This window comes from Eucyclogobius newberryi, unplaced genomic scaffold (assembly GCF_026437365.1).
Source record: "Eucyclogobius newberryi isolate DKJ021-1_F unplaced genomic scaffold, fEucNew1.0.hap1 SCAF_6, whole genome shotgun sequence".
Classification (NCBI taxonomy): domain Eukaryota; kingdom Metazoa; phylum Chordata; class Actinopteri; order Gobiiformes; family Gobiidae; genus Eucyclogobius; species Eucyclogobius newberryi.
Genome location: NW_027316278.1, coordinates 14641630 through 14664943, shown reverse-complemented (window position 1 = coordinate 14664943; position 23314 = coordinate 14641630). Strand labels below are relative to the sequence as shown.

General features: G+C 39.8%; 2 protein-coding genes across 2 annotated transcripts; one reads left to right on the top strand and one right to left on the bottom strand.

Moving 5' to 3' along the window:
- Nucleotides 1-101: 101 nt before the first annotated feature.
- On the top strand, nt 102-1348 carry LOC140346433 (progonadoliberin-1-like). Its single transcript, XM_072432501.1, has 3 exons — nt 102-317; nt 969-1061; nt 1140-1348. Exons 1-3 carry the CDS (start codon nt 180-182, stop codon nt 1185-1187), a joined length of 279 nt encoding a protein of 92 aa, XP_072288602.1. The 5' UTR covers nt 102-179; the 3' UTR covers nt 1188-1348.
- A 9319-nt stretch (nt 1349-10667) lies between these two features.
- npy8br (neuropeptide Y receptor Y8b) lies at nt 10668-14124 on the bottom strand. Its single transcript, XM_072433611.1, has 2 exons — nt 13917-14124; nt 10668-12836 (listed from the first exon to the last, which is right to left on the bottom strand). The coding sequence occupies exon 2, from the start codon at nt 12702-12704 to the stop codon at nt 11604-11606; it is 1101 nt and encodes a 366-aa protein (XP_072289712.1). The 5' UTR covers nt 12705-12836; nt 13917-14124; the 3' UTR covers nt 10668-11603.
- Between the last annotated feature and the right edge of the window lie 9190 nt (nt 14125-23314).

The following is a 23314-nucleotide window of genomic DNA, read 5'->3' as shown; positions in this document are numbered from 1 at the left end:
GGGCTTAATCATTTCTGTGACCACCTGCAGAGCCGTGAAGACTTGGGAAGTATAAAAGCAAAGCAATAGATCAAGTCAAAGGAGCATTTCATCCTGGCACAAGGTTGACCGACTGACGGGTTTTGTTTATTGTAAAATAGCTTGCCTTATAAATAGTAACAACCGTTTGTCTTCTCAGAATGGCTTGTAAATCATCTGCTCTGCGTTTGTGGGTTTTCGGGTTGATCACGTCTCAGGTTTGGAGCCAGCACTGGTCGTTTGGTTTGAGTCCTGGAGGGAAGAGGGAACTGAATGGTCTCTCACAAACTCTGAGCAATGTAAGTAATCTATTTACTCTATATGTTCCAAAATTACACTTCTCATATCTACATTAGCCGGAAGAAATATCTATTTAAAGATGCACTATATGAAACCTGTCTGGTGGAGGGTCTTCCAGTTGCTTGTCTCTGTGGATATGTTTCTTCATTGTCTGGAATGTTCCACAGTATGACAATAAACACAAATTATTTATCTAGGTATAATTTATTTAATTATATGTTTTAACCCTCAAAGAAAGAACAGATTTAAAACACTTTTTCTTTTCTTTTTTACTATTTATGCACGAGGGTTGCTCAAAAATCCCTTGCGCGAAGTCACCTTTGCACAGATCAGACCTGTAACTCAATCCGGAGGTGTGCTGGATCATTGAGGGATTACAGTAATCAACATTCAAAGCAAATCAATAACATATCCATGGAGACGAGCAGGTGACAGACCCTCCACCAGAATGGTTTCATGTAGTGCGTCTTTAAATAATTCTTCTGGCAAATGTAAGTATGAGATGTGCACCTTTAATTTAGAGGAGGTTTAATTTAGAGGAGGTTTAATTTAGAGGATCTTGGAAGTTCAGTATTTCAGGTTTGGCCTTTGATGGGCACGAACAGTGATGAGTGTAGTTCCTCTCAATATTCCAATCCTTTGTTCCACAGATAGTAGAGCGGTTCCAGCCTGTGGACGCTCGCTGCAGTGTGGTGGGGTGTGACGAGGAGCTGCCCAAAATCTACAGACTCAAAGGAATTCTTGTAAGTATTTACTGTATAATACTTGTCTGAATAATGCATGAGTTTGTACATGTTTGTTTTCTGTTGCCTTTCTTTCAGGACAATGTGGCAGACATGGACAATGGACATAGAGCGTTTAAAAAGTGATTATTTATGTCACTGTTCATTAAATCAATAAAACATACATGAGCAAATGTTATTACCATTGTGTTCTTGTTTGTTTTGTTTTAATTTGAACAGCCATTTATGAAAGAAAGTATAATCTACTGCATTTTGTTGAGCCAAAGTACATTTGACTTGTTACTTGTTGACTGCCATTGACATTTAATGGAGAGTTTAATAAATCAACCACAAAATATCAGCCAAATGGATAGTGTTTGCATCATTTCAACTCTATTTGCTGTAGACTACTTTAAAAGATAATCAAATTAGCTTATACAATATTACACAAAGCTTAACAATAATATCATAACATTTCCATAAGGGAATATTTCACCAAATTACACTGACCCTCATTTTATGACTAGTTTATGACTAGTAAATTTCCTCCTATATTAAAGGGGCATTTGAATATAACTGGGATGCCCTTTTGACAGTAGGTAGATGATAATTGATGATTGATGATACTGTTGTGTCGTGACTGCCATCTGTCATTAGAACAATGAAGGAAAGTCCCCAGGTCTATCTTCATTATCTGAGCACATTTTCCTCTTCCCTGATCTAACTAACCTGTTCTCTCGCCTGTATCTGGCCTCCACATCTGTCCAAACATCCTCTTCACATCCCCAGCACGCTCTCCTTCTCCCTGACAGTAATCTGCCCTCACTCCTCTCCTCTAGCCACAAATATAGTATACTCTGGTGTAAATATATCACTGCTGTGTCTCCGCTACATCCTTTTCTCGTCCAGTTTCTGCCCATTTATCTTGTTTTCATTTCACTTGCACCTTTAAGTACATTACTCACTGTCCGTGCACCAGAAATAACGACATGTTTTCAATTATGCTGAGCAAAAGTTGAAAGTACCTTTCTGTAACAGTTTAAGCATTATTCTGCCTGAAATACAACGAAAAGGGCTGTCACACATTCTAATAGCTACACTTTTAATAGCTTCAATAAATCATTGAACAGTTTATTAAGAATGATTGAGACTCAGTAACTACTTCATTAATACCCTGACTACCCCTTAATTAAGAGTACTCAACATTTGTGTGGAATTTATGATTCAAGCGTCTCATTTCTTTAACTTTTTATACTGTTATTGTCTCAGATACATAAAGTAGGGCAGTGTGCAATGAATCAAATTTAAACTGACATTCAATCTTTTGTGGTTTTAAATCACAAAACTGAGAGTTCTACAGCTGAACCTCTGTCATATATTTACTGGTATGTTGTATGAGAGAAATAAATGATGGTGTTTTTTTTGTGTCCTGCCCAGCCCTATCTTGAAGTAACCAATTAAAATATCTCGACATAAATAAGTCTATTCGACATATAACCTAATAATGACCAAATAGGTATATTATTAACTTGTTGTGGTCACTTAATTATTAATATTTGACATGGGGTAAATGGCAGAGTTGACACTCTTCAAAGTCAGCGGCTTCAGTGCGGTGCACGGCCAGTAGGGGACACTGTAAAGCAGCTATAAATACATCAGTGGAGTTAAAGATCCATGCTCACAACATGGGATCACATTTTAGCCTTTATGCTTCAACATAATGTGGCTTGAAACCTACAAATTCACATTAGTTTGCCATTTACCTGCCGGTCCATGTCGTTTATAGACCAATGTTTGTTCTCATTGAAGACATGCTGACTCTATTTATTACTGTGTGTCCTGCACCTCAGCGCAATCTCCATATGGATTATAAAAGCCTTTGTGGATGGTTGACTAAGCATCATGCTGTTCATTTGACCAGACGCTGCGTGTTTGCCATAGACTTGAACAGACTGAATAACAAATCGAAGTTCATTCATCATCACGGTTTGACAGCGATACAACGGCCTGTAATATCCTGAGGTGTCACCCATAAGAGACAGTGTTATGGAAAATGTCTTGTTCAACTAGTTGAAAGTGTCATGCTGGGTTTGCTCTGCATACAGCCTCTGTCCACAGGCTCCTTCACTTAGGTCTAATATGAAGAGTAGTGAGACCACACAGTAGCCTTAGCCTATTGTCTTTAACAGAGCACTTTGATAAGAGATGTAAAAGCACATGAAATGTTTGCTCTCGATCAATACAGACCAAAGTCATAAAGATATCATAAAACCATGTGGGTAACTTGATTAAATTTTATAATTATTCGGCTTGGCAATTTTATTTTTTACCGGTGCTTAACTAATAACTGTGAAGGAGTAGGCTACTTTACAGGTGCGCTATAACTTATCTGGTATTCTCGAAAATACACCTTAACAAACACTGGGAGCAGGCTCGCCTCTCTGCAGATCTGTAACTTGGCCTGGTGGTGAGGTAAGCTTAATGCCATACTGTGGCACACTCTACGCAAAGCAGTAACATCTTCATGGAGACAAGCAGGTGATGGACCCTCCATAGTGCACTTTAAGCACGTGTTGAACATGTGGTTGTCCCCTGAACCTCCGATGTCACACTGAGGAGGCCCAGGGTCATGACTGAGGCACTGGGACTGTTATACCCCGGCAGGACCACCGCTGTGTGTGGTCTCAGAGGAACAACAGGAACTGCTCATTTTAAAGTGTGTGGAGATATTCATAAGCAACAACAAAAGCAACTCTTATCCAATGGCCTTTGCGTCTCTTGAGTTCTTCTAACTCAAAACAAGTACAAAGTCTTTGTTGATTGAGAATAAAAGAGGACGCGGTTCTACTTTCTAACATTACGGTACTTGTGTGATCAAGGAATTTGATGATAAGCCAGATATTGAACGTGTTTATTAAATCTGGAGTACCTGATATTAAAACCACTAAAGGAGGTATTTAAAACTATCTAACTTGTCTCTAGCTCTCACAAACTTTATATTCACTTTTATAAATGTTTAGGTGAGTGCACGGCTTTAGAACAGATTTCTCAACCAGCAAAGGAAAACTGGGGTGGACCACCCAAGCACAGCCAATTGGCTCTTACTTACTCCTTAACAAGAAATAAAATGCTTTATCATTTACAGTAGACAGCGTGCAGTGGTTTCTTTTTGTGCTGCTTTTATGCTTATGTTCTCTGGATTCAAACACATTTATGAAAAATAAAAAGTCCGGTACACCAGTTTTAACCGTCAAACTCAAACTATGTGCTTGCCTGACTGTGTCAAAGGGTGTGATGATGAGAGTACCTGTCCCCCTCCTGCCCCCTGCCCTCCCTCTGCTGAGAGACCCAACAGGTTGTGGCTAATTACCCACAAGAGAATGCTCAGAAAGCCAATGAGCTGATGTAAGTGGACACTGCACAACTGAGCCGCTCCCAGACTCACTGCAAATACCATTAATGATGGATTTGCTTGAACTCTCCTGGTCTGTTCTGTACCAAAGAATCAACAAAGGACATTTCACATTTTAAAGTATAAATATACCTAATTACATTAATAGCCATTTCAAGTGTGGTAAAAGGGCAACACATGTGTACATAATTTGTTGCAATGGGTTTCATGCACACTTCTAGAACACATAAATCTGTTTTGTGGCTGCAATTAACATGTTTCATCCCAAAAAAAATAGCATTTATCTCATAAGTCCTATTTCTCCATTTTATCTGGGGCTGCAATAACAAAAGGAGGCAATTTGCAAACACAATGTGGATCCAATAAAATGTCATGCTATTTGTTTCTTAGACTGATGTATTGGCTTCATTGCAACAAAAGACAGGAAAACATCACTCATTTTAGTGGCGTAGTTTAATCTGTAATTTGTCTTTGTGTGGTGGTGTGGTGTGGTTTGATGGAACAAACGTTCCAATGAAATTAATGCCACATCTGAAAAGCCACACTGTAGCACCATACTTTTGGTAACATTGGGTCATAGGCTTCATGTCTGATGATCATTTGTTTGGCCAATAATAAATAAAGTCATTGATAGTTGCAGCCTACAGTCACAATGATTTTTTTTCATTCGTGTGTGTCAAGAGATGCATTGTTTCCCTGTATTTGGTCTATTAAGTCAAACGTTGTCCCGGCCCATTTCATTTTCTAGTTACTTTAATGCCGTTTCTCACCCTTTTATGAGTCGCGCCAGACCTTTTTGGTAAACACGTGCTATATAGATAGATGAAAAATGTCAGAGCCACTTTATTTGGCAATGGTGACTGTTTTGCTTTCTTTTTTGGATCAAACAGTTGCTCAGGGCACCCCAAAATGTTCAAGTATTCAGTTATTCAGAAAGATTTTGAAGACACACCTGGCAATTCCTCAAGCCACATTGGTTTTCCTCAGCACATGGGTTGAAAATCAAGGCTTTAATTTAATGTATCCCAACAAATGTTCTATCTAGTGCTCATATTAGGTCTCCGCCTTCAACTTGCAGTAAAAAGACATTAAAAGTTACTGTTTTTAAACACAAACAACAGGTGTCACTGTCAAAAAGATTCCTGTTCTGGAGTTTCAAGGACCTGTAGGCTCCGTACGGCTGCTCCTTGCCTGTGTTTTTGAAGTGGACCTAATCTTTTCACTGTGTATTGTGTTTTTAGCCTGAAGGACCCCAGTGAAAACCCTGAGGTATAGCTGTAACCAGGCAACTACGGCTGCCCGCTTTTTCTAATCAAAGAAAATAGAGGGTCAGACTCGGAGGACACAACCTAAATTATCCAAGCAATCTACAGCGTTTCCACCACACATGTGCGCCAATCTAGAAGTAGACTTACCCTACTCTAAGCATTCACCTCACTGCTGGGGTGAAAAGTTCAAATACATAGAGGGTGGAGGGCAAATGCGATGGAAAGCAAATCTCATATCACAATAAAATGTCCTGATTAAACACACATTCAAAGGTCTTTTCAGATGTTTCAGCAATATGGATTATTTGGTAAGTCAATAATCGTTTTAGAAGCAATATTAAGTCTTTTGAATTCAATATATTCATGGATCCACAGCCGCGTCACACGCTCGTTGCTACTGCCATCTTGAGGACGAAAGCAGCATGCTCACTGTGGGTGTGCCAACAAAAACGTACGTAACATCCCAAAGACCTAATTTGGTGCCAGAAATTTCTTACAGAAATCACTCCAGACTGAGGTTGAGCCGTTTGTTTCACGTAGTTAGCCGCTGGTTGTGGTTACTTGCAAATCAACTTTAGCCTACTAAATTGAGCCTCATTCTTTGTGTGAGTGGCTGTCTGATCCTAGAATATAACAGCTTTGAGGGCTTGTCCAGGGCAGAAAGCTTGTGCACAGGATGCTTGGCTGTAAATGTCAGCAAAGGTTTGTTGTGGCAGGTTTTTGCTGCTTTTATGTATTGTCAGTGACCCGCTGCTGTAGATATGTAGGATGTAGAGATGTAGGATCAAAACCCCCTTGAAGCATCAACCCTTTTTATGCTCATGACTATCTATCTGTGGAGTTAGGCAACAACATGCAGTGACGTCATCAACATGGCAGAGGAAACAAACAAGTCACGTGACTGAAACCCAGGGAGAGTCAAAAAAAGCCCTTTTTGCAATAGCGCAAAGTTCCGGTTAGCTCAGAAGTGTGGATCTTTATTTCTCGTTACAGTCATTCTCTATTGGAATTAGCCCAGTCTTGCTGAAATAAATCAGAATTTAAAAAAAAGATCTCACAGCAGAGCTCGAGTTACAGATGTATAATCATTGGTAGCATGTTAAGACTTTTACGTAAGATATCAATATGTGTTTGTAAAAGTAAGTGTTTTTGTCTCTAAAGCTAAAGGCTAACTTGCATTAAATGAAAGCCCATATGACAGGTTCTTATGTTTTTTTTAGTTTTGACATTTGGTGAGATAGTTCCTGTGGTAAATAATTATCATAGATAAAAATATGTTTTTATTTGACTGTTTTGGACATATTTACTTTATTTTGTCATTCAGAAAGTTTAATTTCATAAAACTGGTCACAAACTTGATCATGATCTCAATAGTTGTGAATAATCGTAAAATCTTGATGTTTTTTCTCACAATAATGGTAGGGGCACAATGCAGGATACAGATCAAACCAATCTTTGTGGGGGAAATGTCCCTACACTCTGTACAACAGAAAGAGACAAATCACTGAAATCTAAGCATTTTCCACATAGGCTTAATCCTATGTGGAAAATGCTTAGATTTCCACATAGGAAATCTAAACATTTCCTATGTGGAATGGTGGGTCTGTCGCAGGAAGATAAGGGAATGATGGAGAAAAGCAGTCTGTGTGTTTGACCTGTGTGAGACCTGCACTGGACCTGTTACAATGAACCAAATCTGCATTGATCAAGACTCCAGCGGCAGAAACACGACTCCATGTGACCTTTTCTGATATCTCAAAGACAAAGATTGTGTCTTTCACGCAGTGCAAAGGTTTCAGGAGCAGACATGTTGTACTTCATGGCTGAGGGTTTGAAGGAAGATCTTACTTTAAACTGTTCCACATTTTCCCCCAGTTTGACAATTTTGAGGACATTTATAATTGTACATCCTGGTTGGACAAGAGCAGCAGATGTAGATGTAATGTTTGTGACACTATTTGGGCCTCAATGCCATGGACACAATAAATGTATATAATTGGAATGTACTTTTGGCGGCTGGGAAAAGGCCATCACATGACATGCCATGACACTGGACTAAATTGGACTTTGTTTGCTGTTATTTTCACCCTTTTTGTTTCTCTCTGGTCCATTCTTGTTTGTTTTTGTTGTTTTGTAAAAATTAAATTACATTATAAATACAAGTTTTCTCAGAGTTGCTGTGTTCCAGTTGTCAAGTTGGAAAAACTATGAGTAGTACATTGCAGTTTATGTACAATTACAACTCAAATCAAATAATAAAGGAGAGGAAAGGGCTAAAATCAGACAAAATGTGGATCCAATTAAGTTAATTTATTAAGCCGGGCATTGTTAAAGCATCATTTGAGAGTTGAGCTCTGCATACATTAGCATAAGAACAACAGGGCATTTATAACTGAAGAGGCTCAGAGCAAGCTCAGGTTCATAAACAACTCGTGAATAGCAGAGAGCAATAGAAAAAAATGTAACTTTATCCATTTTTATGTGATGTGAATCCCAGCAATAGAAGTTCACATCCCAAAATTCTCTATCTTTGCAACACTGAACATTTGGTCCAGTCACTTTCAAATGTTTGCAGTCTCAGAGAAATATTAAACTTATGAGCAATAGCCTCTGACAACATGTTAATGAGAAAACACTGCAGAGGATGCTACATAATATTCTGAGCGTAGAGCTCCTAGCAAAAAATGTGTCTGAGGATTTAATTTCCTTTTTTTTTTTTACTTGAAGATTTTCTTCTCTTTTTTTCTTCTATTTTATTATTATCTTTAAACATAGAGCATAAAACAAACTAACCTATGTGAAGAAAGAGAAAAAATATATACTTGTACACATATATATATAGATACATACACATCCACATACACACACATACTCAGAGAATTTAATTTCCAAACAACAGCTTGCGGAAATTTCTGGCCAAATATTTCCTCGTACGTGTTGTTCTTGTGATTGGGAGCGAGCGATAGGATATTAAAGTCTGGCAAAAATTAAAAGTCACAAAGGCGATACTAATCTTTCTGGACCGACTCCAGCGACAGGAGGAAAGAGACTGGACCGAGTAAGTTTCTAAAGTTCACAATGACGGCTCTCCAGACTCAATGCAGTTTGTGTCAAGTGCTTGTGCCTCCGGCATGTTTCCTGCTCTGTATTGAGCACTGCTTCCTGATGTAGAGCGGGTTTAGAGAATAAAGGGGCAGTGGCGCTTTCAATAGCTCATTTTGGTCCACAGCAAAGGGCACAAGGAGTCAATTAGTGCGGCAATATCCATAGATCTCCGAGCGTTCCTTTCTGCCTCTGCCCTTGGAGGGTCCTGCTTGTCTAAGAGGCTGTCACTGCTCAGGGCTTTTGTTAATGGCTTTCTTTCAATCTTGTATATTATGCAAATATAGCAAATGCAAGTTCTGGGAATTAAAAAAAAAGATGGCGTTTGTATGTTTTGAAGCCTGCATTTTTACTCATCTAAAATGCTGTTTTTTCTTGTTACAGCTCGGGGCTTTAGTTTATTCATTTATTTCAATCTTGTATGGTAAATGCATTTTCTGGTAATATAAAAAGAGGGAGTTTATATGTTCTCTAGCCTAAAAGAAAGTACAGTATTCAAATATTGGATGAGTAAAAGTAGTTACGAGCGCTACCTATTACTAATTTGTTTTGTATTATTAATTTATTTTGTACTACTTTCCAAATTCCAATCTTACCAATTACGCAACTACATTTTGGCTGACAGAAAGTTCTCCCCGTACTGAATATTTATCACGGTTGCGTCCCTGCTGTTTACGGCCCCAAACAAAAGCTCTGATTTATTAAACACATCTAAAACGAGCGCTGATCTTTGCCTAACCCCTGAATAATGCAGTCACAGATGCAGTGCACTGGGTTTGACCTCCGCTGTTATGGCAGGGTTAAAAAAGCGATGTTGTTTTAATCTGTTTTCATTTCTGTTTTAATTTGTTTTAATCTCATCTTCCCAGATTGGCTTGTGTTTGGACAGGCTGCGACCTGTGGAGGAAATGGATTTGACACTTGGACAAATGATGAAGTCTTTGGTCTCAGAGAGGCTTTTTTCAGAAATAAATCACTTAGATAAGCCTAGGACATGATGTAAGTGATAAAGATGGAACACTATAATCTGACCTAAAGCCCCCAGATCGATAAGCTTTGATGGAAAGAAGAGCATTCCTTTGACACTCATTATGCTACACAGACCACCCCATCCATAGTGTAAAAATGTATTCAGAGGTCCATCCAAAGTCCCTATCAAACAATGAATTCATTCAATAGTTATTCTGGTGATAAGTTTGAAGAAATATGTTGTTGTTCCTGATACTTTTACCGTTCAGCTTTACCCTTGGTGGGCTCATGTTTTTTAAACATACTGTAATATTATAATACAGCATAATGTCATTTTTAACACTAAATAATAGTTGTTTCTTTAATTATACCATGTTATACCGTGTTGTACTTGTTTTTTTCATGGGTTTCATGTGTTATATGCAACATTTTTAAGATTTTAACAAATCAAAAGATGTGATGTTTTGTTTTAATTCTGAAACATATGGATAGCTCAAGACGGTTTAAAGAAATGTCCAATTTTGTCCTGTTTATGTGTTTTCTTTTTCAGTAGTAATACTCAATCGACTAGATAGTAGTTTAAACTAGTTCTAGTATTAGTTACAATCTTGCTTTACACTTTTTCCAACCTTGTTTTGTATCTATAGACTTGTGACTAGTGTGACAATACTAACATTTAGAATGTGATTTCAATACTGTGAAAAAGGCCCGATAGTCAATACTGAAATATATCCTTTTTAGACAATAGAATGCAATTTTCAATACAAAATAATAGTAGTTTGAAATGAGTAGTTTTGTGTCTGGATAGGAAACCAAATTTGAATATAATACTGCATTTCATAAAAATGTGTGATTCTCAAACTTTTCCATAATGTCCAACATTACATTATAATTTATTAAATTACACCTGTCAAAACAAAGTGGATCAAACACTTATTTTACATAGATATCATAAAAGTTGAATTCATAACACAAATAAAAGTGACAACAGTAATCCTAATTTCTCAATTCTTCTACACAGTGCTTTTTATTGCCACAGATTTATAACCATTGTCCATCTCGTCGTCCATATGCAATGCACTGAATGCCATGTGGTTATATACAGCGGAAGAAGACACTATTTTATGGCACTTTTTCATTATGGTGGTCACATCTTTATGAGAAAAACTACAGGCACATGGCACACTACTACCGGTAAATGTGTATATAGTAGTTAAAATAGACGGCATGAACACACTGCGTAGGCTTGCAGAGGTACATTATGAAAATATCATTTTACTTGGTAGTTTTCAGTAATAAGGACAGCAGCTGAAGAAGCGAATACATTTCCTGGATGAACGCCGGGGGCCCCATTCCATCTCTAATGTACTTTTGCAACAAACCGCCAATAATCATTAACACCATCATGGTTTGCTATCAATTTACATTTTCATCAAAGCAAACGTCTTGGGGAAAAGAAGCAAGAAACAGCTGCCCCCCAGTGCCTCCCACGTCACCAGTGGAGTTAATATGGATAGATTACAAACTGTGTTCTTTTAGAGCAGCTTATACTTCAGCAGAGTCGTTGAATGTCTCTGGCCCCGATGCACTGCTTTGACCATCATTTTGTTACGTTCTGCCTCATCTGAAATCGAGGCCAGCAGTTAACTGTCTCCAGCCTGCTCTTGCCAGACCTCAAGCTGGGACTTTTATAACTTTGTAAATGTCACACTCCTGCTATTGCATGCAGCCAAGCAAGAAACGCTTTAAAAGAAAGATAGTTTGCTGTAAAGAGGCTCCAAAAAACGAACTTCTTCTTTGAATGAAAATGTTTTAGGTGTTGGCGCTGACGGACCCATTGCTCAACATGGACCCCTTTGTGACCTCTGTGCTAACGGTTGAAAGCGGCACGCTCTCGTATCTCTCGGCGACCGCCCAACAGCGACACCGCAGTATGGTGGACTTGAGCTGCTTCTGGAAGTTGCTGTTGAGGAAACCGTAGATTATGGGGTTGACGCAGGTCGAAGCCATGGCCGCGAGATGACAGAAGGAGAAGATCACATCGTGGCTACAGGTCGGGAGAGCCTCGTGGTTCCAGTCGAAAACAGTGTTGAAGATGTTCAGTGGTAACCAGGACAGAGCGAACGCCACCACAATAGCCATCAGCATCATGTTAATCCTCGTAGCGCCTTTGTTCTTCTTCTGCGTGTTGTTCCCACTCCGCTCCACCATCTCCTTTCTCCTCCTCAGGCGAAAGTAGATGTGCAAATAGCAGACCATTATAAGGAGAATGGGCAGGAAGTACTGGAAGACCACCAAGGACGTGGTGTAGGCTCGCCTCATTGCGAACGAGGGCCAGTTCTCCATGCAGACGAGCTGGTCGCCGAGCGGAAGAGGGAGGCTTATGTTCTGGAAAGGTAATGTCAAGACGGTGTAGGTCAGAAAAGGCACGGAAATCAAACACGCAACCACCCAAGTGCTGCCAACAGCAAAATAGGACTGGCCGACGGTGGGCTTCCAGCCGGTGGGGTGGACGATGAGCTGGTAGCGCTCCATTGCGATCAGGACAAGCGAGAAGATGGAGACGGAGACGGAAATACACTGGACGAAAGGGGTGAGCTTACACATGGCGCTGCCTAAAATCCAGTGGTCCATCAGCGTGTATATGATGGTGACGGGAAGGCAGACGATGCACATGAGGATGTCAGAGCAGGAGAGGTTGGCAATAAGGATGTTGGTGACGTTGCGCATCTCCCTGTGCCGTGTGATGACGAAAACCAGGCAGGAGTTTCCGATGAGTCCCACGGCCAGGACCACACTGTAGGCGATGATGAGGAAGGTGGTGCCGCCGACGGACAGGGAGCAGTCGTCACTGGCGAGGGCCGGGTCTTTCCACAGAGCGTGGTTGTAGAAGGAGTTGTACTGGAGCTCCATGTTTGTGCTTCAAGAGGCAAACTCTAATTACACCGATTTGTTTTGTCACGCTTCTTGTAATTGCTTCATGAATTAGTTTTTAAGAGGCTGTCGGAGCTTGTCTTTAATCTTCAGAAGTCATTCCTTCAATGCCTGGGGGACAAAAAAGATAGACCTCTTAACTGTATGAGAATATAAACAAGTTCAACACAATTCAAATAAAAGTGAAGTCATGTTTAATTGGATAGGAACATGTAATCTAATCCAGCCCTGCAGTGAGCCAGATCCAGAGATTGAAATGGCAATTGTAAAACTGTTATCATTTGGAGAAACTAATTTCATGATTATCCCATTTCTGTCACAGCGAGACATGACTAAGAAATAGATTATCTTGCTGGGGGACATGTTTTTACATTCTCCTCCCCGTTCCGAGTCCAGCTCAGAGTCTGTGGAGCGGTCTCACTCCAATTTTTGACTTTTGTACAGTACGCATCAGAACAACACTCACATTCACACAGCGCGAGGTCGTAACAGAATGATCACAGCCGCCACAGTGCGCATATATCAGCTTGAGGAATGTCTCTTGTCCTGTCTGCTGGCACGTCAAGACGGCAGACCGCACAACGACTTCACGCCGTCGCTATAATGGCACGCAAATGTACATTCCCATGACAATAACTGCAATAACGTCCGCTCCTTCACACACAATCATCGCCCCACAAATGTTTACCCCCTTTTTGACAGTTATGGTTCATTCTGTTTGGTTAAATAAAGGAAAACTCTCTTCCCTGCTTTGTCAAGAACACTTGTACGATTACTGATAACAGAAAATAAACTGCACGACTTGAAGCGTTTACGGAGCGTGTCTCATCTGTTTTTCATTGTGCAGGCGCCGGACACAGAGAACGAGCCAATGTTTTCCCCTTCCGACCGTATGTGTTTTGTGCAAAGGAAATTCGCCTGATTGTATTTGTGAGCATTTTTCTTTTTTTAATTAATAAACAAGCCTCAGCACAAACAGAGGAGATGGATCCCACTGTGTGTTACCGTGATCCAGTTATAATAAGACAGTGACAAACAGCACATTGTGTCAAACTATAGCAGACTGAGTGGTGTTTTAATGTGATGCAATTAAGGATTGAGCAAGCAAAACGCACCATACCCCATTAGGAGACGGTTTGGGGAGAAATGTATGCATGGATGAGGCTGAATAAAAAAAGTTCATTTCCCCACCTGGTAAACGTGCTGCTCTAGTGCTTTCCTCTCATGTGTCGGGCTATTCTAAGCCGGGACAGGTGCACGTAACTTGGGGCAAATCCCATAGAGTCCAGCGTCTGTCCAGAAGTAAAAGCATAATTGTATTTTCTAAACATTATTTTTACGTAAATCTCCTCTAAATTGCGCGAAATGTATCTCTATAAAAGGAGCATTTGGAAAAGGCAAATGAAGGATGCGTGTCAGTGCAACAGAAGCATGCGCGCCGGGGGGGGGAAGCGTTCGCGTGATGGAGAAGGTGGTTAAAAGCTCGTAAAAAGAGTGAAGACGCACAAAGACAGCGCGGAGCCGCAGACGCACTTTCGCACAGTTTCTTACCGGAGTGTGGCGTGTGATGTGAGCTGTCCTCTCTGCACTTTGTCCGCGCGCAGAGCCTCGCATCAGGTGAGCAGCAGTGGAGGAGGAGGCGTCCTGGAGATGGCTCTCATGTCTCACTCTGGCAGGGATGGGACCGTGGAACATGTTACATAATGACATTTCTCGCAGTGACACACGCCCACACACACCTAAAGACGCGCACGCGCACTAGACCATTGACGGTGGAACTATTTCAATGTTCGCGCTGCACCTGAACAATGCAGTGCGTTTTACCCGCGCCGAGCCGCGTAATGACGCGCGGCGGTGCATCGTCTTATCCAATCCAATGGATCTTAAAGCTCTCTTTTTGTTCTTTTTGTTCAGTCGAGGCTTTGCAAGGGGCTGTGAAATGCGCAGTAAGAGTAAACAAAATGGACTGAAATGTTCATGCTTTAGGCCCCTATTGATCCGGGCCCCAACAATCGCTCTCAAAACAATAATGTTTTTCCTTTCAGATTTAAAGTCTGTGTAAAACGTGCATATAATCATGTCTGTGGGTTTATAAAGTCATTTGAACATGTAATGTTAATTTAACTCAGTTTTCGTACATGCTTGTTGTGGACTTCTTGCCATTTCTTGTTTCATGGACTGGCCCAGGAGCCTTTACTGGGATCTTAACAATGATGGACAGCTGGATGTTAAAAGAACATACACAAACAGTAGTTCTTTCTTTATTGCTTTTTGAACTGAAATGTGCAGAATTGTATTTCAAACGATGTCTATCTTTCAGATATAATATTAATTTTAAAAAGGTTCAATAAAAATCTAACAGTACAAGCAGAATGCATTTTATATATGGATATGGTAAGAACTAGGTCATTAAGTGGTTCAAGGCAAGGCAAGTTTATTTGTAGAGCACATTTCATACACAAGGCAATTCAAAGTGCTTCACACAGCAGGAAAAATGCATTCAAATCACAAAGAAATTACAGAAACAGAAATACAATAAAATTAACTAAATTAAAAATTATCAATCCAACTGATTTTCTAAACTAATAAAATCACAAACAAAAGAGAAGAGTGCAAAGAAAAAATCCTTTCAGTCATATGCGCAGCTAAACAAAACTGTTTTTAGCTTAGATTTGAACATTGTCAGAGTAGAAGCCTGTCTCACATCTTCAGGAAGACTGTTCCAGATTTTAGCTGCATAAAACTGAAAAGCAGATTCCCCATGTTTAGTCCTGACTCTGGCACCAGCAGGAGGCCGGTCCATGTTTAGTCCTGACTCTGGGCACCAGCAGGAGGCCGGTCCCTGAGGTCCTCAGAGTCCGAGATGGTTCATATGGCACTAACATATCCAAGATGTACTTTGGTGCTAGGCCATGGAGAGACTTGTACACAAGCAGAGCTGCTTTAAAGTCTATTCTCTGAGCCACAGGGGCCAGTGCAGAGACCTGAGAACAGGACTAATGTGATCATACTTCCTGGTTCTGGTCAGGACCCGAGCAGCAGCGTTCTGGATGTACTGCAGCTGTTTTACAACTCGTTTGGAGAGGCCAGTGAGCAGGCCGTTACAGTAGTCTAATCTACTGGAGACAAACGCATGGATAAGTCTCTCTAAATCTGGTTTTGACACTATATTTTTGATTTTGGCAATGTTTTTTAGATGGTAAAAAGCTGCTGATGTTATTGATTTGACGTGGCTATTAAAGTTCAAGTCTGAGTCCATTATTACCCCCAGATTTCTAACTTGGTTTGTAGGTTTTAGAGCGAGACTCTGGAGGTGACCGCTAACACTTTCTCTTTGTTTCTGTGGGCCAAGACGGTTCAAAGTTCACTTTCTCCAAAAGTAATTTATTCTAAGGTTTGCCACCTTTGTCCAGTGTCAAGAGAAGTCTATATCTGACTGTGCCAACTTTATTTTAAATCCATGTACAAGAGACGCAACACGTGAAGCAGACTGTACCGTGTGAAATCAAATCAGATCTGGCTAATTATGCTTGTGGATTGAACACTTATTATATTTCCTGTGCACAGTCCCTCTCTTTAGCATTGATTACGGTGCCATACAGTTTCTGTGAATGTTAAATTCAATAGTCCTGTTAGAGTTTAAAAAAAAAAAAAGTAGACATTCACTTGAACAAATTTCTTTGCAGCTGGTTCAGACCTATAACTCAGGCTCCTATTCCCAGTACTTAAAACACACTTTTGCTTTTCAGCTTTTCCAATAAACATTTCAAATCTGTTTATTGAGCATTATTATTATTTGTTTAATTTAAAAAGACTAAATACAAATCGCAGGCTACAACACTTCACCCACATCATCTAATACAGCCACCATGAGGTTAGTTTTACAGGGAGGGCATCTGGCACAAAAATAACAGGAGTGGAAGGAATTCCACAACAGTATTCTAAACACTGCATCCTACAACAGTGAGGATGTGACTCTTCTCACCAAATATTGTGTCTTCAGAGTCCGACCAGATCTAAACCAGGACTAAAACAGAACCATTCTAGGTCTAGACACACACACACACACACACACACACACAAACAGACACCTGAAGCATGCACGCACGCACACACACACACACACACGCGCGCGCACGCACACACACACGCACACGCACACACGCGCGCGCGCACGCACACACACACACGCACACACACACACACACACACACACACACACACATACACACACAGACACACACACATACACACACACACACACACTCACACACAGACACACATTATTTGCTGAGAGTCCAGTCACATGTTGGCGATAAATGCAGATAAATTCCAAAGCCGCCTCATTAGAATCTCCTCCTCTTCTCACACCAGGGACTATTTTAGACCCATCGTTCTTTGCACCTCTTCTGCTTGTGCAACAGATTGTTCACTGCTTCTTCACACGGTCCTCACACACTCAGAGCTGCACTGGCGCTTTATGTGAGGTTTATTCCACGCAATCGCAGTGTCAAGCCTCAAAAGAGATGTCATTTTTGAAATAGCGGCAGTGCAATCTCTGAAAAGGCTTTATGTAATTATGTCACCATCAACACTTCAAGTCTGACGTGAAATGACCTGTCACTCATTTCTGATCCGTCGTCAGGTGTTCTGACACTCAGTTGTTCAGGTAATAGTGATGAAAAAAGAACAAGCTTTCAAGGGCAGCGAGGACACAGAAATGGATGTGAACTGTATCAGGTGATCATCTACGTTAAGAAGTGAAATACAAAAGGTCTTTGACACAGTTTGAGTAGTTGACTGCATTTCAGGTGTTATGTTTTTGATATCATTGTGTTTTAAACAACTTCCATTGTTTTATTTCGTGTGTATAAAATATTGTGGCACTTCAACCTGGTTGTTTTAAGGAGTGTTTTTAAAAAATTAAGTTTCAGATGTATTTTTATGGCTTTGAAAAGATTTTTGCACATTTACTGTCTAAATTATTTAGTTCTATTTTTTGTTATGCTATTTCTTGTGTGATTTTGTTTGTTAAACATGTAGAACTTTTTTTTATTGACCATTATTCAATTTTTATTGACCGTTATTCAACCAACAAGGAGAACATGCTCACCACTATAAGGCCCCAGCCACCTCAGCCTCTCCATCTCCTCCTCACACACAAATACACACACACGTCTTTATACTGGCCAGCAAGGTCAAATATTTGTCTTTTCAGTTGTTTATGTACGTCACTTACTGTCCTGGACTCCCTCTGACTGATGTGACAGAGTAACTCCAGAGCTAAAGGTGAAAAATGTACCACACAAACCAAAGAGCGTATGTAGAATCTGTATTTGAAATTTGATAAACATGACTTATCTTTGTCCCCAGATACCAGGTAAACATGTTCAAACCAAATATATCTTTCACTGACAACATTTCTCATGTTGATTTAATCATTTCAAAAACATTGGACACGTTGGCCGAGCTGTCAGAAAGCAGTACGAGCCTGACCCTGACGTGAGTCTCTCATCTGGGTTGCCAGTTTCTAAAACCAAAAATGTGGAGGGTCTGAGCTTTCACAAGAGCCACGATTCCTCCATACGCAGGCTCAAAGCTCTTAGAACTGAATTTGTCTTAATTTATTCCATTTTGTCCAGCATCAGATAAAAAAAGATCTATCAAGTTCCCAAGAAGGTAAAATATAAAAAGAAAGCTATAACCCTCATCAGTCATAGCTTTCTTTTTCACATAACAATTCAGTCAAATCAAATATAATGGGAAGAATCAGATTAAAAAGCCTAAAGCTTTCCACCTAAACCCTTTTTAATATATCATGAACAAATGCTCAGTCCACTGTCAGTCACCATCTCCCAACAGCAGCATTAGAGTAGATCTGATGCTAAAACCCCTGAGCCTCAGCTTCACAAAGAGCCCAGTCAAAAGTTTGTATTCCAAAGCGTTCAGAAACAGCTTCAGTTTGAAATTCTTGCCATTTTAGGGGGGGAAAGCTGTTCTGATATGGACTTAAAGCTCTGCCATAGTTATGATTGTAATTTAAAGCAGTACGAGCGCGGGCTGTAAAGTATATACCGTCGCTTCAATGCAGTAGCTTTGACTCGGTTCATGGCGTCAAGTAAAGTTTCCTCAAAGTTAAGCTCAGTCAGGTTTTGGTTGATGATTCATTTGTGGAATTAAAGGACTATAAATCATGCTTTTTATTGCTAGGTGGCACATAAAAAATAAGAGTTACACCTGAAATGTAAATAGAGGATAGATCAAATTACTTGACATTTACACAAACAGTCAAAGCAAAGGATTGTGAAAAGGAATAATAATACAAAACACAAAGAGATAACTTCTTTTACACATTTTGAGCACGTTATCAGTTGTTTGGACCAACTTCCTACCTCCATTTTCCCAAACAGTATGTGGTTGATGGATATTTATGACTATATTTGGATTCAAGGGAAAATTACTTCTTGAAAAGGCTGTTACGTGTCACGGCAAATACAACACAGCTACATTGAACCGCAATATTTCCCCCTTGAAATCCATCAGAAGCACTTAAGAAGAAGATTGGGTGTCTGTGGGGGAAGTGAAATCTGTCAAGAGAAATATATTGTTTTTTAGCGGTAAATGTCAGAAAAAATACATCAATATGACAGAATACATAACAAAAGAGACAACTATAAAATAATAAGGAATGTGAAAGCCAGTAGAGTGTCTATTGAAAATGTTGGTCACGCCACATTATGCTCTCGCACTGGCACAGCACAAATTGATGCTTTATGTTTCCATGTACAGGGCATTAAGAGAGCAGAAAATGTGAAATATATGCCAAGTGATTATAAAATCCAGGAGCTATGGCCTCTATGGCAACATTTCAACACTCAAAGCGTTCATTTGCTGCAGATGTATGTGTGCAGAATAACAAAAGCACCAAAAAGGAGATGATGGACTCCAAGATCAGCTCCACTCTGACCAACAGGTCTTAACTCTCTGCATTTTATAATTGAGCTGGAGAGGTCAGATTTGCTGATGTTTTGTCCTGGTTCATGGTTAATATTTTTGTAATTACACACATGAAAGAAAAACTGGCACAAAGATCAGCATCTTCGCCGTTATCACTGATCAATTATTCAAGTTTTGAGTAAAAAAAATGATTCCTGTTGTGAATTATGAATTATTTGTGGCAGTAATTTTAAAAAGTGGTGCCCTAATTCAACACAAAAGACGTGATTGTCGTCAGTTAAAAGGACTTAAAGTGCATTTGACAAGTTCTCATGTTTATCTTACCCCGACTTAATTTGATGTGGTGAATATTTATCATAGGTTTACATCAGTTAGTCTGCAATTTGTCCAAAAAAAAATAAGTTGAAAATTGCTCAAGTAGAGTAGAGTTAATCTAATCCTTCTGTGATGTCATCAATAAGCGACAAGACATACAAAAAATGCAGGGACAATTTATGCACAACTGACACAATTTTCTGACAGTTTAAGCAATCATTTAGCAAAATAAAGGTGTTTACTGGTGTTATTTTTTATATTTTTATTATTTAAATCAAACTATAGTGTAATTTATGTGGATTTTGGCCGTTGTTTACCGTACAGTTGCTAGGTAACAGTATCACATCAAGTTCTCATGTTTATCTAACCCCACTTAGTTTGATGTGGTGAATATTTATCATAGTTTTACATCAGTTAGTCTGCAATTTGTCCAGAAAAAAATAAGTTGAAAATTGTACAAGTAGAGCAGAGTTAACGGAATCCTTCTGTGATGTCATCAAAAAGCGACAATACATACAAAAAATGCAGGGACAATTTACGCACAACTGACACAATTTTCTGACAGTTTAAGCAATTATTTAGAAAAATAAAGGTGTTAATGGGTGTTGTTTTTATATTTTCATTATTTAAATCCAACTATAGTGTAATTTATGTGGATTTTGGCCGTTGTTTACTGTACAGTTGCTAGGTAACAGCATCACATCTGCTGCTCATGGATAACCAAAAAGTGACATTACAAACCAAATTGTACAAACTGGGGGAAAATTGGCAAATATTTTAGTAAAACGTTATTATAATATAACCTTATGTAATCATGTTCACTACATTTAAGTCGTTTTTGTCGACATTTTTGAAGATTTCTTTCAAAAACTCTCTCTCCCGAACAGTTATAAGGCTCCATCTGAAAATTGTGTCGACAAATTACATCTGTTTATTGTTCCATTCTATTCAGACAATTCACACTTCCACATTTAACATGGGTCTGCATTTAAAGTGTCTTCTCCATCTCGTGATGATATCATGTTTCCCCCTGGATACGGCTTGCAACGACATGACAAATGAAGCCATGGGGACGATGCTTTGTGCCGGAGTTTAGTGCGGTGTGTGCAGAGACCACATGCTGGGCACATAATCATACAGCATCATCCATATGCAAACTGTGAGCACATATGGCACACAAAGACGCCCGGGCCAAACAATGCAACACTAAACATTACTGAGGGGGGCCAAACCGACACCTGTATACAGTCGTGCAGTGGGAGAATAGCAAGAGAACTCCACAATTTGACTCAGGGGCCATTCCTCATGTGCATCGATTGACTGATACATTGATTTTGCGTACAGTCGAATAGCAATGAGCCACTTGCGACACGAGGTCAGATTGATCACAGCTTATTCTTGGTAATCCTAGTATGTTCCTTGGAAATGAACAGTGACCCGGCCTCTTGTTAACGTGAGCCTTGGCACCGTGATTGTAATCTTGTCTCATGGATTCCCAGAGGCCTTTTAATCGACCTCAGTTCTGAATAAATGCCATGTTGCTGGAGGAAACCTGCATCAGTCAAATCCCATGTGACGGAGCGCGCCCTTCTGCCCCTCTGATAAAACGGGACTTTTTGAAGCCCGTATATTCACTAACAGCACTCTCGGAAGAGTAATGTGAACTGCAAAACAGATAAATGTCATCTTTATTATGGTTTCAAAGTCTTCAGTCTCAATGATACGTGTAGTCCCTCAAATTTAATTTCTGCTACTTCATCCTCGCTGTCTCATGTAAGGGGTCACATCAGGTTTTTCAATATTATTTACTGTCTTTTATTCAATATTACGAGTCAATGTGCCATTTTTGAACGGCTCGCTGGACTGTGACTTGGACTAACTGGGCATGATTAAGAATCTGAATTCAAGCATTGAAAAAACAAGAAATTAATACCAACATTCATTAATCTACTGATTATAATGAGTGGTTATGGATGACCAGGTCAAGCAGGCACAAGTGACACAAGTGACAAGGGCAGAGTGATCAGTGATTGCATGGGCATTGAACTCACCACTTCCCAGAGTTAATGTACCGTAACATGATTAGAACAATACACTTTCCGTCTTTTGGTACTGTTTTATGGTTAGTAAAACAAATGCAACAACGCAACAAAAAAGTGATTTAACATTTGCTTCAAAGATGTCTGCCAAGATTTTTTTTTTCTAGCCCCAGAAAGAGTATAAGACTAAAAAAAGTGGAGTAGAGCAAAGACTGAGAGACATAAAATTGGACAGTGAAGCAGCAGAGATTTAGTTTTATTAAAACTCAATTGCATTAGCCGACCGTAAGGCAAAATCCATCTATTGTACATTAGACCTGCTGACCTTCTGTCTTTAATTGAGATGAATTCCCAGCATGCCCCTGCACCTGCTCAGAGAGGTTGACTCCGGTCACATCTGTGCAACTGTTAGAGCAGAGTTTCTCTGCTTCACGCTCAGTGTTGATCTCAGCTCATGATGCGCAACATATTCTAACATTGTCACTTTAAATAAAGTGGAAGACGATATGGCCCAAAATAGCACTTGTGGAAAGAACAAGGAGTGTAAGATGTATTCAAGAAGCAGCCAAAACATCCTGGAGGTTATTGATTATTTAAATCTCTAAGTAATCCAGGTCCACAGATAGTGTATGTTGTGGATTTATAACATCCACCTACGCAGTCATTTTGGCCACACTTGAACCATTTCCCATTTAAAATTTGATCCAGTGTTCGTCCCTTCATGCCTGGCCTCATTGCAAGATCTGGAGAGGAGCGATGGCAGTTTCCAGGGAAAACTCTGCATGGGTTGTGATTTTCGAATGTTAGAAAAGAAATGGAAGCTAAGTGAATACAGTTTTGCCGGCTAAGTGTAAATTAATCATTTGAGCCACAGAGGGGGATGTTCCATTAGCAATGGAATAAGTTTTCCTTAGAGAGAAGCTGTCAAACACAGTCCAAGAGACGGCTGAAGATTCCACGTCTCTTGCTGCTGTCTTGTATTATTCCTTTCACTGAGAAGTGTGGCACTGTGAGAAGCTGCATGGAACACAGGACACACCTCATCTTAATATGTTTCGACAAACCAATTTAACGCAACACATATTTAGCAGATTGAGCTTATAAGGGTCAAAAACAGAACATTTAAAATGTTCATGGTGTGTGAATTTATGTAAATGTGATGGCAATAGAAGCACTGAAGCGCCAACAGTTGTGACTGCATAACAAAAGAAAGCAGGATGAGTCCCATTGTGGGTGAAATGTTTTTCTGTAAGTGAACCACCATTACATACCAGTTTA

Bases quoted from the DNA above. Each gene is read 5' to 3' on its own strand.
- LOC140346433 (XM_072432501.1), top strand. From the start codon at position 180: ATGGCTTGTAAATCATCTGCTCTGCGTTTGTGGGTTTTCGGGTTGATC. The intron at 318-968 runs GTAAGTAATCTA...TTTGTTCCACAG, and splicing joins TCTCACAAACTCTGAGCAAT to ATAGTAGAGCGGTTCCAGCC. The intron at 1,062-1,139 runs GTAAGTATTTAC...CCTTTCTTTCAG, and splicing joins ACAGACTCAAAGGAATTCTT to GACAATGTGGCAGACATGGA.
- npy8br (XM_072433611.1), bottom strand. From the start codon at position 12,704: ATGGAGCTCCAGTACAACTCCTTCTACAACCACGCTCTGTGGAAAGAC.